General features: G+C 49.9%; 1 protein-coding gene across 1 annotated transcript in view; it reads left to right on the forward strand.

Annotated features, from left to right (window-relative positions):
* Positions 1-1,148: 1,148 nt before the first annotated feature.
* LOC144217161 (multidrug and toxin extrusion protein 2-like) overlaps positions 1,149-12,127 on the forward strand; it is a 40,360-nt gene continuing 29,381 nt past the window's right edge. Inside the window, exons 1-5 of the mRNA XM_077746701.1 lie at positions 1,149-1,349; positions 7,717-7,785; positions 10,447-10,595; positions 11,299-11,341; positions 11,888-11,932. Coding sequence (XP_077602827.1) covers positions 1,149-1,349; positions 7,717-7,785; positions 10,447-10,595; positions 11,299-11,341; positions 11,888-11,932 — 507 coding nt within the window. The remainder of the gene's footprint in view (positions 1,350-7,716; positions 7,786-10,446; positions 10,596-11,298; positions 11,342-11,887; positions 11,933-12,127) is intronic.

Genomic DNA, 12,127 nt, shown 5'->3' on the forward strand with positions numbered 1-12,127 from the left:
AGACTCCGAAGCAAGCTCCAGGCTCTGAGCTGTCAGCACAGAGCCGACGCGGGGCTCAAACCCACGAACCGTGAGATCATGACCTGAGCCGAAGTCAGACTTAACTGACTGAGCCACCCAGGCGCCCCTGGCATCTCATTTTTCTTGAGGCGGACATCCCACGGAGAGAAATAAAGGGCTTGAAGAGCCAATCCGGGCAAACTGGAAGAAGTCAGACCTTTTCCTTTTTTTAAATTTTTTTNGGAGGGGATTAAAGAGTTGCAAGGCAGCAGAAATGGAAAGAGGGGCTAGGATGGGGGGGGTCCTGGGCCGGCCCCCATTCATCTTCTGCTTGGGTCTTTGCCTTTATGGAGGCACCAGCTTTAGGTGGCAGACATGGTACATCCACGGAGATTTTTGGTGTGTGCTTTTTTGTGTCAAAGGGATGAGATTTTGGTGACTGCCCCCTTCTCCTGCGGCGTCGGAGAATAAGTGGGGAAGTCTCGAGCTGTGAAAGTCCAAACAACCCTTGCTAATTCCTGGGGAGGCGTGTGTGTGTGTCAAGATTTCAACAGCGGCCTTGGATAACTGCTTGGACTTGGCCTTCCTGCCCCACACGGTTAACCCGGCAAGGCAAGCCTCAGTATTAAGAACGCTGGGTACTTGGATGGATACAATGAGCTAGGCACTGCCCTTTGCCCTGAAAGAACAGATAATGGACAAAAATCACAGAAGTTAGCAACCATTGAATTTAAAAAACACCCAACACAGCCTTAAGGTATTTCCACCCTCATGCTTTATTCTTCTAGGAGAGTCCCTTTGCAGGGACCAAGATAAAGGCCCGCCCCGAGGGATGGGCCCCCAGCAACATCCCCTCTCCCTGCTTTTGTGTGAGGAAGCCCCCACGCACCCTATTCATTCTCTCCCCTATGGATCCCCCCCTCCGGGATACCCTGGCCTTCTAGAGAGTTCTCCCCCTGCCTGCCCTTCCTGTCCCCAGGTAGGAGCCCCCGGGGTGGGATGCTGAGGCTTATCTCACCAGCCCAAACTGCAGGCGAGGAGCGCATCCCTGGGGAAGTAAATTCTTTGACACACCCGTCACCGAGGCCGGAGGAAGAGGGACTTCGGCTGAAAAGCCAGCGCAGTGCTCTCGGGGTGCGGCGGGGGGAATGACGCAGTCGCCCTCCCCNGCGCCTCCTCGCTGCGCTCCCCGAGCGGGCGGGCTGGGGGTCAGCGCGTGTTCTCCCTCCTCCTTCTCCCCCTCGCAGTTCCTGGCGCAGTTGATGATTTTCCTGATCAGCGTCGTCAGTTCCATCTTCTGTGGGCATCTGGGCAAAGTCGAGCTGGATGCCGTTACGCTCGCGGTGTCGGTAGGTTTTCCATTTAAAACATTTTCTATCTGGGTCGGCACCGTGGTGAAGCCTCGGAATTCGCATTGTGTTGTGGCTGAGGTCTTCCCGTACACGGGCAGAGCTTGACCCACGGGTGCCTTTGGCCTTATCTTTAGATTTGGAAGGAGATCGCGTAAACACCTCGAGAAGTGTGTTTCAACCATCCCGGGGTGGCCGGGCTTGCCAGCAATTTGTAGCAATGACTTAATTACAGAGCGGCCAGGATGGCGAGGAATTTGTAGCAATAATGTAACATGTGCTGGTCACAGGGACGGAACCGCATTTTTTTCCGGTTCTAAAATTAAACCAAAGAATTTAGAGATCGTATACATTGTTTGCCATCAGTTTGATTTGCACAACTCGTTATGGGCGCAGTGTTTCCCTCTCGGAATAAAGTGTCTCTCTTGGGCCATGGATTGAAATTACACCTCCTTTGAAAGCTTTCGTCCCTGAGTTTTTTTTAGTGATGTGGCGGAAAGTGCCTCCCTCTGTGTTTGGTCCAGGCTTTCAGAGAAGGTGAAAAACAGTTCCCGCGGTGCTGGCAGGTGCTGTCTCCCAGCCTTAGAAAATTCCACCTTCGTCCCAGCCTTAGAAAATTCCCCCTCCGTCCCCACCAGAGGTCGGTATCTGCCCTAAGATCGCGGCAGATCCGGCAGAAGTTCTATTTACAGGTCTGTTAACTGAGTGCGCTGATTCAGGCTAAGGGATACTTCTGCTTCCTTTGAGAATTTAGGTTGGGCCTCTAGAAAGAATGAAGGAAACAGAAGCTTTACCTATAGGTTGTTAACTGTGTCCCCTCCAGAAAGGATGAACTTGATCCCACCGCCACATAGGGCACTGTTGCCCAGGCACACGTACCCTGATCATTCTATCTGTTGTGAAGGGGCATTAATAGTGGGTGTCTTTCTTAAAATTAAAAAAAAAATAAATTTATTTATGCACTTATTTATTTTAAATGTTTTGTTTATTTTTGAGAGAGAGGAGGGGACAGAGGATCTGAAGCGGGCTCCGCTCTAACAGCAGCAAGCCCATGTGGGACTTGAACTCACCACCCGTGAGAAAATCATGATCATGAAGTCAGATGCCCAACTGCCTCAGCCACCAGGCTCCCCCTTAAAAAAATTTGTTTTCGGGGCGCCTGGGTGGCTTAGTCGGTTCGCTTAGGTCATGATCTCGAGGTTCGTGGGTTCGAGCCCCGCGTCGGGCTCTGTGCTGACTGCCAGCTCAGAGCCTGGAGCCTGTTTCAGAGTCTGTGACTCCCTCTCTCTCTGACCCTCCCCTGCTCACGCTGTCTCTATCCTAGAAATAAATAAACAAAAAAATGAAAAAAAATTTTTTTAAAAAAATTTGTTTTTATTCTTTGAGGTATAATTGACATACAACATTTAGTTGATTTCAGGTGTATAATGTAATGATGCAATATTTGTATATATTGTGCAATGATCATTATGATAAATCTAGTTAAAATCTTACCGCTATACACAGATTTTTTTCCTCCGTGTGATAAAATTTTCTAGGATTTACTCTCTTGGCAAGTTTCAAGTGCAAAATGTAGTATTATTAACTATAGTCACCATGGTATACATTGCATNTGGATTCCACATGTAAGTGAGATTATATGGCATTTGTCACTCTGACTTATTTTACTTAATAATGCCCCCAGTGTCCATCTACATTATTATCAATGGCAAGATTTCCTTCTTATTTATTTATAATTTATTTTTGAGAGTCATAGCGCAAGCAGGGGAGGGTCAGAGAGAGAGGGAGATACAGAATCTGAAGACAGGCTCCAGGCTCTGAGCTAGCTGTCAGCACAGAGCCCGACTTGAGGCTTGAACCCGTGAACCGTGAGATCATGACCTGAGCCAAAGTCGGACGCCTAACTGACTGAGCCACCCAGGCACCCGGATTTCCTTCTCTTTTAGGACTGAGTAAAATTCAGTGTGTGTGGCACATTTTATTTACCTGTGCGTCCATCAGTGGACACTAAGTTGTTTCCATATCTTGGCTATTACATCTGCATATGGGGGTGCAGATAGCTTTATGGATTGGTGTTTTCGTTAAATACACAGAAGTGGGCTTGTTGGATCATACAGAGGTTCTATTTTTAGGTTTTTGAGGAGACATCATACCATTTTTCATGGCTGCACCAGTTTGCATTCTATCCAGTAGTGCACATGAACTCCCTTTTCTCCGCCTCTCCTCCAACACTTATTTCCCGTCACAGACTCTCACAGGTGTTAGTTCCTGATGGTTTTAATTTCCATTTCCCTGATAATTAGTGAGGTGTAGCGCCTTTTCCAGTATCTGTTGGCCATTGGTGCATCTTCTTTGGAAAAACGCCTATTCAGATCCTCGGCCCAGTTTTTAATTAGATTGTTCGAGGTTCTTTTGCTCATGAGTTGTATGTGCTCTTTATATATTGTGGAGGTAAACCCCTTATCAGATACGTGATTTGCGAATATCTTCTTCCCGATCTGTAGCTTGGCTTTGCATTTGGTTGGTGGTTTCCTTCCCGGTGCAGATGCTTTTTAGTTTGGTGTGGTCCCACTTGCTTATTTTTGCTTTTGTTGCCTTTGTTGACTGGTGTCAAAATCAAAGAGTCCTCGCCAAGACCAAGAGAGCTTACTGCCTCTGGTTTTTTTCTAGGCGTTTTATGGCTCCAGGTCTCGTGTTTAGGTCTTGAATCCAGTTTGAGTTATTTTTTGGGTATGGTGTAAGGCAGTGGTCCGGTTGCACGCTTCGGCCCGTGGCTGTCCAGTACGCCCACCACCCTTCGTTATTGCCCGTTTCTGGACTGTACCTTCGGGTTTACCATCCTGCACTGTTCCATGCCCATGATACCTCTTCTGTGTTCATCAGACACCCCAGCGCCTGCGCGCTCATCAGCTCCTTGGGAATGGGGGCCCCACCTCCCTCCATCTCTCTGGCTTTCCGGGACCCCCCAGATCCACTTCAGGACTCACAGTCTGCACATTTCCATCCCTCCGCACGGACCCACTGTAGCAGCTTTAAACTTGACTGCCCTGCTGGCAGCCTTTCATCCCTGGGGTTCTGTCGAGTCGATATGCCGATGGTGACAGTCCTCCATGGGAGCACCCTGGACACTCCCCTCTGTGTACACCCCACGCCTCCATCAGTCAGCAAGCGCTGACTTTATTCCCCACGTTTCTTAAAATCACACCTTTTCTTCTGTTTCCTGCTGTCGCTCTCCGGGCCCAGCCTTCATCCTTCCTGCCAGCCCTGGGACTGCATCTCGTTCCCCTCCCCCTGCCTTCTCCCCTCCTCCTTCTCCCCCTCCACTCCCAGCCATGAAAATATCGTGCTACTTCCTGGCTTAACAGCCTTCAGGGCTCCCCTCACCTGACCACAAAGTCCAGGCCTCCGGGCGTCCTGCCTGTGGGTACCCACTGCATTCTGTGACTTGCATGTCAGCCTCAGGCGGATCCTTCTAGACACGGCTCTGGGGCGTGCATCTGCAGAACCCTTTCCCAGAAGCCCCTCCTGGAGCCCCCCCCCTTCCCGTGCTGTGCCACACTCTCTGTCCCTGATGCTCTCGCGCTGACCAGCCAGCTCCTATTAATTTTTGCCAAGCCTGGTTCCTGGCACAGATCTGTCCCGAGAGGCTGTTTCCAGGAAATGCATAGCTCAGGGCAGCTGTGAGCGGGTCCTCACCGAGGCGCCTCCTGAATTCGGCTCCTACGCGGCCCTGTTCCTTTGTGCTTTCTATCCCGTAACGTGGTGAGGGTTGCAGGCGCTGTAATGATACATGGGAAGGTCCCATGTCCCCTTTCACTATTTCAGCAAAGCTATTTTAACCAGGGGTGGCTCAGTCTGTTGAGCACTCAACTTCGGCTCAGTTCATAATCTCACGATTCGTGAGTTCAAATCCTGCAGCAGTCTCTCTGCTGTCAGTGCAGAGCCCACTTCAGATCTTCTGCCCCCTCAAAAATAAATATACATTTAAAAAAAAAGGATTAGGGGGCGCCTGGGTGGCTTAGTCGGCTAAGCGTCCGACTTTCGCTTGGGTCATGATCTCGCGGTTCGTGGNGTCGGGTTCTGTGCTGATGGCTCGGGGCCTGGAGCCTCCTTCGGATTCTGTGTCTCCTCCCTCTCTCTGCCCCTCCCCTGCTTGTGCTCACTCGCTCTCAAAGGTAAATAAATATTTAAAAAAAAAAAAGAAGTAATCTTAACTGTATCTTGGGGAGAGAATGAAATTAAGATTTTGTGGAAGGTTTGTGGTTAATTTTTTCCTTCATTCTCTGTTTTTCCCCCAAATCACCCAACGATAGGAGCATGAAAAAGAATTCCTACTTTCTGAAGTAGAAGTTGGTACGGAGTAAATACAAACCCCAAATCTTGTAGATCGGCCTGAAGAGGGTATGTGGGAAGGTTGGTACGTTCCAAAGAGGAATTTCTGTAGCTAAGGTTTTAGGCAAGGGGGTCTATGTCTGTCTTTCCTTGGGCAGCGGGTGATAAGACTGTGCTTTTAAGCAGCTGTTAAATTGTAACTAATTGCTAAGTAGACAGTGGGCCCAATTTCAAGAAAACTGTTTATGAAAGCCAGATACAGTTAATGTTTCACTTTATGAAAAATTCTGTATGTGGAATGAGGGGATTTACAAAAGTGTTCTTTAAGTAAAAGAGCAGTTTTAAGCTTTTAGTTCACTATTACTTTTTAACATTTATTTTTGAGAGAGCGCGCGCGTGCGCAGGCGTGAGTGGGGGAAGGGCAGAGAGAGGGGGACGACAGAAGGTCTGAAGCAGGCTCCACATTGACAGCAGAGAACCCGATTCGGGGATGGAACTCCCAGAACTTGAGATCACGCCCTGAGCAGAAGTCGGACGCTGAACCGAATGTGGCACCCATGCGCCCCTGCGGTGTTATTAAAGTAATCTTTTACTCCCAACATGGGACTCGAACTTGCCACTCTGAAACCAAGAATCACACGCTCTGCCAACTGAGCCAGCCAGATGCCCCTCCCCTCCCATGAACGTTTATTTATACCCCACCTTGTTTTGTTGCATGCAGAATTTGAGTTGGTTTGTAAAAATACTTTCAGTACAAAAGGGTAAATAATTAGCTGGTAGAATAGGATCAAAGAAACCCAGAGAGGAAGACTCAGCTGGGAGTGGCTAGCACCACAGGGGCTGAAGATTGCGTCCTGAACTCCTTCCTGCCCTAGTAGTTTCCAGAAATTCAAGCGCCCCCAAGATGTTACTGAGCCATCTGCCTGGGGGAAGGATGGCCTTTCCTGATACTGAGTCAGAGGTGTGTCCCCCGTAGCGATTCGTGGCGCGGACACTGAGTTGAAAGATGGTGTCCTGGACAGCTTGCTACGAGAGAGACATAAGGGACTCTCGAACCGTCTCAGCGTACAGGTGGTCATTGTGTGGGGAAAGCCTGACGCCCTTGACCTGAACCAGAGGAGTCTCTGACAATGGACTTGACCTGGAGATAGGCCTGAAGCCACGGGAGAGTAACAGCTGTGCTTCCCTTTCTTTCCCTGGAAGGCCGAGGGGTTCTTGGAGCTTTGGCCCTGATGATGCCCCGGGCCGGAGTTGGGAACACAAGGTGCCTTGGTGTGGGCGCCTCCTGCTGCTGCCTCTCTGTGTGGCTTGTCGCTGACTCCTGGGGATAGAGTTTGTGATCGTGGTCAGGCAGGAAGTGAACCCGACATCACTGCTAAATGTGAGACCAGGGATGAAAATGAGGGCCCCAGCTCTCCCCAGCGCCCACAATTGCAAAACGGCTCCTTGGGCTCTGACCCTGACCCTCACCGTCAGGGGCCCTGGGTGAGGTGCAGATACGAGGGTGGGACAAAACTCGTCCTGTTTCTCATCAGAGTCCAAGCCTGCGGCCAGACTTCCCAGCCTCAGGTCACCATCTGAGTGACCTACGCATTCTGGGACTTGCTCCAGTGACCCGTAAAATGGGCACAGTGCTCATTGACACCGTGTATGGGAGGGTTTGGGGACAGGGCGTGCATGTAGCATATGCTCGGTACGTATTTGCTGTCCTCGTTTTTAAATGTACATCACACACCAGGGGCGTTGCCTTTAAATATTAACCACAGCTTAACTTTTTGATATAGAAATCGTAACGCTGTGTTAAGAAGAACTGGGTTGTAAGCCACCGTGGTTGACCCTCTGGTCAGAGGCTGTGTTTACAGTCGACAAGGATGGATGTGGACTCCCATTTGCTGTGAAATGGAAGGTGTACCATCCCAGGTGGCTTCTGGCAGATAAGCTGTCACGGCTCCTTGGCTTAGAGGGGGCCCTTTGGCAGCGACTCTGCCCGGCCATCCTCCGGTGCTTGCTTGCAGCTGTGGGTCGTTCCTTGCAGGTGGTGAACGTTATTGGGATTTCAGTTGGAACTGGCTTGGCCTCCGCTTGCGACACGCTGATGTCTCAGGTGAGGATTACCCTCCCCCGCACTTGTTTTTTTTTGGGGGGGGGCAATTACCTTTCCTGTTGGAGAGTTCTCCCCTCTATGGCTTTTGTAGCCTTTTTATTTGTCCATCACCACGCTGCTGATGGCTGAAGCCGAGTTGGCTTTCTAACTGTCCTCAGGGGCTGTGTTTTCCTTTTTATCTCCTGTCTGATCTCTCCTACCCTAACACCCTCACCTGCTGTTGAAGACTCAACAGCTCCATCTCCTGCCCATGTCTCTGTCCTGCGGGCCAGACTTGAATGTCGGTCACGTCTCGGACATCAGACTCAGCTCAACCGGAGCCAAGTCCATCAGGCTTTCCTCCCTGAACTGTTCTCCTCTCGGCTTGTCTCTCACAAGAATACACCACCCTCAGCTCTAGCCAGAATCCTTCTTTACCTCCCATCTCCTTATGTTAGCGGAGCATCTGCTCACATGCCTCCATCCTCATTGCCTATCACGGGATTGGGAACTCTGGGTTGGTGTGCTAACGTTTTCAGAGGAGAGGCAGATTCTGGCAGGCCTCTCTTTCCTGACTCTGTTGTCCATCTAACCCACCTGCTTTACAAACAAAGTGGTTTCCCTGGTAGAATTTGAGCTGCTGGGGGAGAGAGGCATACCATTCAGTCTTTCAATCCCTTTGGCTCAGCATCATGCTTGGTGTGTAGTGGGTACCCTGAAAACCTGTTGAATGAGTGAGAGGAAAGCAGAGAAGCAAGCAGGGATGGGTAAATGGGTGGATGGTTGGTAGGGTAGATGGGTGATGGATAGGTGGATGAGTGGTTGGAGGGATGGATGGATGGATGGATGGATGGATAGATGGTTGGACAGATGGATGACGGGTGGGTGGGTGGCTAGCAGGTTGGATGGTTGGATAGAAGATTGGGTGGATGGTGGATAGATAGAAGGATGGACAAGTAAGTGGGTGGAGGGGTGGATGGTGGATAGATGAGTGGATAGATGGATGATGGACAGATGGGTAGATGGACGTGTGATAGGTGAGTCCTGCCTTCAAATGCAGTGCTTGGGAGGGTGAGGACAGGGTTATGTCCCAAGAAGGCAGTGGCCCTGAGAATGTGTGATATATCCTGAGTTGTTGCATTCAGTTTCTCAGCAGTTGGTACATGAGGGTATCCTGAGATGGTTTTTCCAGGCTGAGCTAAATGTGGCTCTAAAGGACTTACTATAATGTAGCTCTGGATTGGCCTGGTAGAGGATATGAAATACTATTTTAAAAGCTATTTTGTCCCTTTTTTGTTACCATTTCAGTTATTTGTATTCACATAGTTAAAAAAAAAACAAGAAAGATTGTATCTTTTTTTCCCACCTATCAGTATACAGTGGGATATCTTTGTGTATTAGTAAATGTATTTCCATCATAACACATGGTTTCTTGATTTTTGAATAACGTTTTAAAAACGTTGTAAAGGTCAAGCACCATATATAAACTTTAGGTTATCTAGAAGAGTATTTGAAAAAGATGGGGAAAATCACTCAAATTTAACCCTTCTGAGTTATCTTTATTAGCTTTTTGGTGAATATCCTCCAGATATTTCCAAATACGTACATTTACACCATTCTCAAATCTACATGGTCTTACTACTTTTTCCTCCCATTAAACCATGTGTTTTGGAGAACACGTTGAATGATGTAGGTAGACACATTCCCTTTTAATATTTGCTCAATATTCTCTGTCCTTTTTATTGCCATTGGTTTTAATTTGTTTCCACTGACTCTTTGAATGCACTTTAAGTTAGACTCCATTTTGGTTGTGAGAGACAGTCACTCGGGTACTTGGAGGAAAGGGAGCGTGGGAAAAGCTTTGTGAGGCCTCGGCTCTGCCAAGGTCACTGGGGGGATGGGGTCTGCCCTGCCCTCCCGTGGTCCTCTCTCCCGCTCTGTGCTCTGGCCACCTGGCCACCACTCACTTCTGCCTTTTGTACCCTTGTCACACTTCACCATCAGCAGGTTATGTCGTTTCTCTGCTCGGAACTCTCCCGTGACCCGTCTCACTGTGGAGGCCGCTGGGCCCACTGCTGTCCCCACCCCCACCCGGGTTCCAGCGCACCCCCCCCCCAATCCCCTTCCCGGGGTGGCCTCCCATCGGCACTCTGTTCCCCTTCCCCGATGTCTTTTTCTCCAAGCATCTCTGCCATTCTAGAGAATGCTCTCTAGATCTTGTTATTTCTGTTTATCGTCTGTCTCCCTTTCCTTCTAGAAAGTCAGCGCCATGATGGCAGGGACTTCTGCCTGCTTTGTTCACTGCTGAGGTAGTTCCCGGGTCTCAAGAAATACTGAGTTCAAGAAATACTTGCTGAATGAATTTGGCAGGTTCTGTCTAACCTGCGCCCACTTCTGCCTCCACCTTTTAAGCCCTGCTCTCTGCCGTCAGGGCCCTCCGTGTCTAACTGTCCCTGTTCCCAGAGGCAGGGGACTCATCGTCCCGGCACATGTGTAAAATGCCGTTGGTGCCCTTGGCTCTGGTGCTGGGGTCGGGAACCGATGGCGGGAGACGCCCGGCCGGCCGCTGTGGGGGGCCCGTGGGCGCTCTCCCTCGGGGAGCCGTTTGTGATGCCGGCGGCCCAGGCTGTGGCCTGCCTGGTACACGGTGGCACTCTGTATCGCCGCGTTTGTTTTCTCTAGTCCTTCGGCGGCAAGAACCTAAAGCGCGTGGGGATCATACTTCAGAGAGGAATCCTTATCCTGATGCTGTGCTGCTTTCCTTGCTGGGCCGTCTTCATCAACACGGAGCGCATCCTCCTGCTGTTGAAACAAGACCCCGAAGTCTCCAGGTCAGCGGCGTCTGTAATGGGAGAACCCCAGGTCCAGCGTAAGTGGCCGTCTGCTCGTCTTAACTGGCGTTGGCATTTCCGGCCAGGTACCTGGACTTGAACCCCCGTGGAGAATGGCAGCTGTGACCTGTGGATCACAGGGCATTAAGGCTGGCAGGGAGGACCTGACACAGAGGGACGCAGTAGCCTGACGTCCTACCCAGGGCGAAAAGATACAGGACAAGAATGTTCACACCCCTGGCCCCAGCCTGCTTTCCCCGTGTTTTGCAAACGCACAGAGGAAACCAGCAAGCTCTCTGGGATCGTGTTCGGGGTGTGCGGGATCGAGGGAGGCGAGGAGGCATCTCTCCTTTCTAGAACACTGTTCATCTTGCTTCGGGGCGAGATACGGCTGCAGTCCTGACCCAAAACATTTTCTGAACTTTGCCCAAATTTTAGTTCATTTTGCTCGGCTCATTCCACCCTTTTGGCTGCTAAGCATGAGCAGAAAGATTTGAAGTCAGACTTTCTGTAGAAAGCAGACACGTAGCAACTGTAATGTTCATCTGGGTTGTAGAAAAAGCCTCCTCAAAGTGGTATTAAATGTCTCCCATGTAAATTACATTTAGTTTTAATTTTTAGGAGATGCTGACTGTATGCGTTCAATTTGAAGAAGTACGGGCGGCAGTTGTTTGAATAACTGAAGGCTGTTTGTCTGTTTCAGGATAGCCCAGATTTATGTGATGATTTTCATTCCTGCTCTTCCTGTAAGTATCGAGGCTATTCTGTGCCCCGTTTCGTGAAGCAGCTCGTGAATATCGCCATGCCTGTGCCTCCCCTCCTTTTGATTATTTTACCATAGTCCCGTCCCCGGGTGAGTTGAGCACGTATCTCTTGGACCCGTCATCCTGTTACTGCTTCTCAGAGCTTGTACCGCTTTGACATCCAGCAGCTTAAATGTAATACAGGCACCGATGAGGGGAAGAGCTTCTGTCCTTATTCTGTGGGGGCTTTTGATTGCAAATTAATTAGGATGTTTCCTTTGGGGCCCCTCTGGGATGGGGGGAAAAGTACCACCAGCTTTCGCCTTGGGAGCCGTTCAGATGTCAGGGTAGTGAGCAGTTTCCGATTCAGCCAGTAGAGGTCTGAGACTCCTCTCTGGAAAATTCCAAGCAGCTTCCTAGCGTTTGATCCGCGTGGGTCTGGGTCTCCGGTTTTGAGGTCGCATCAAGAGGAAATACCTTCTCGGAAACCAGACCGTCGGAATCCCGCTTTGATGGTAACGGGAGGCTTTTTTCTGTTTTCTCTCACAGGCAGCGTTCCTCTTCCAGCTGCAGACAAGATACTTACAGTGTCAGGTGCAGAGCCTTTGCATTTTTTACTCTGCGGGCCCTGGGAACGTGGGGTGAATATTCTTAGGGAGCTTTCCACGAAACTTGGTCACAGTTTTTTCCCTGGAATTCTACCCAGAGCTCGTTTGGCAGACATGAGGTCTTGTACGCGGCTTTTGTCCAGCTCAGGAGAGAAGCCTGCCTCTGGCTGTCAGATTGCTG

The sequence above is a fragment of the Crocuta crocuta genome, unplaced genomic scaffold (genome assembly GCF_008692635.1).
Source record: "Crocuta crocuta isolate KB4526 unplaced genomic scaffold, BGI_CrCroc_1.0 scaffold139, whole genome shotgun sequence".
NCBI classification, from domain to species: domain Eukaryota; kingdom Metazoa; phylum Chordata; class Mammalia; order Carnivora; family Hyaenidae; genus Crocuta; species Crocuta crocuta.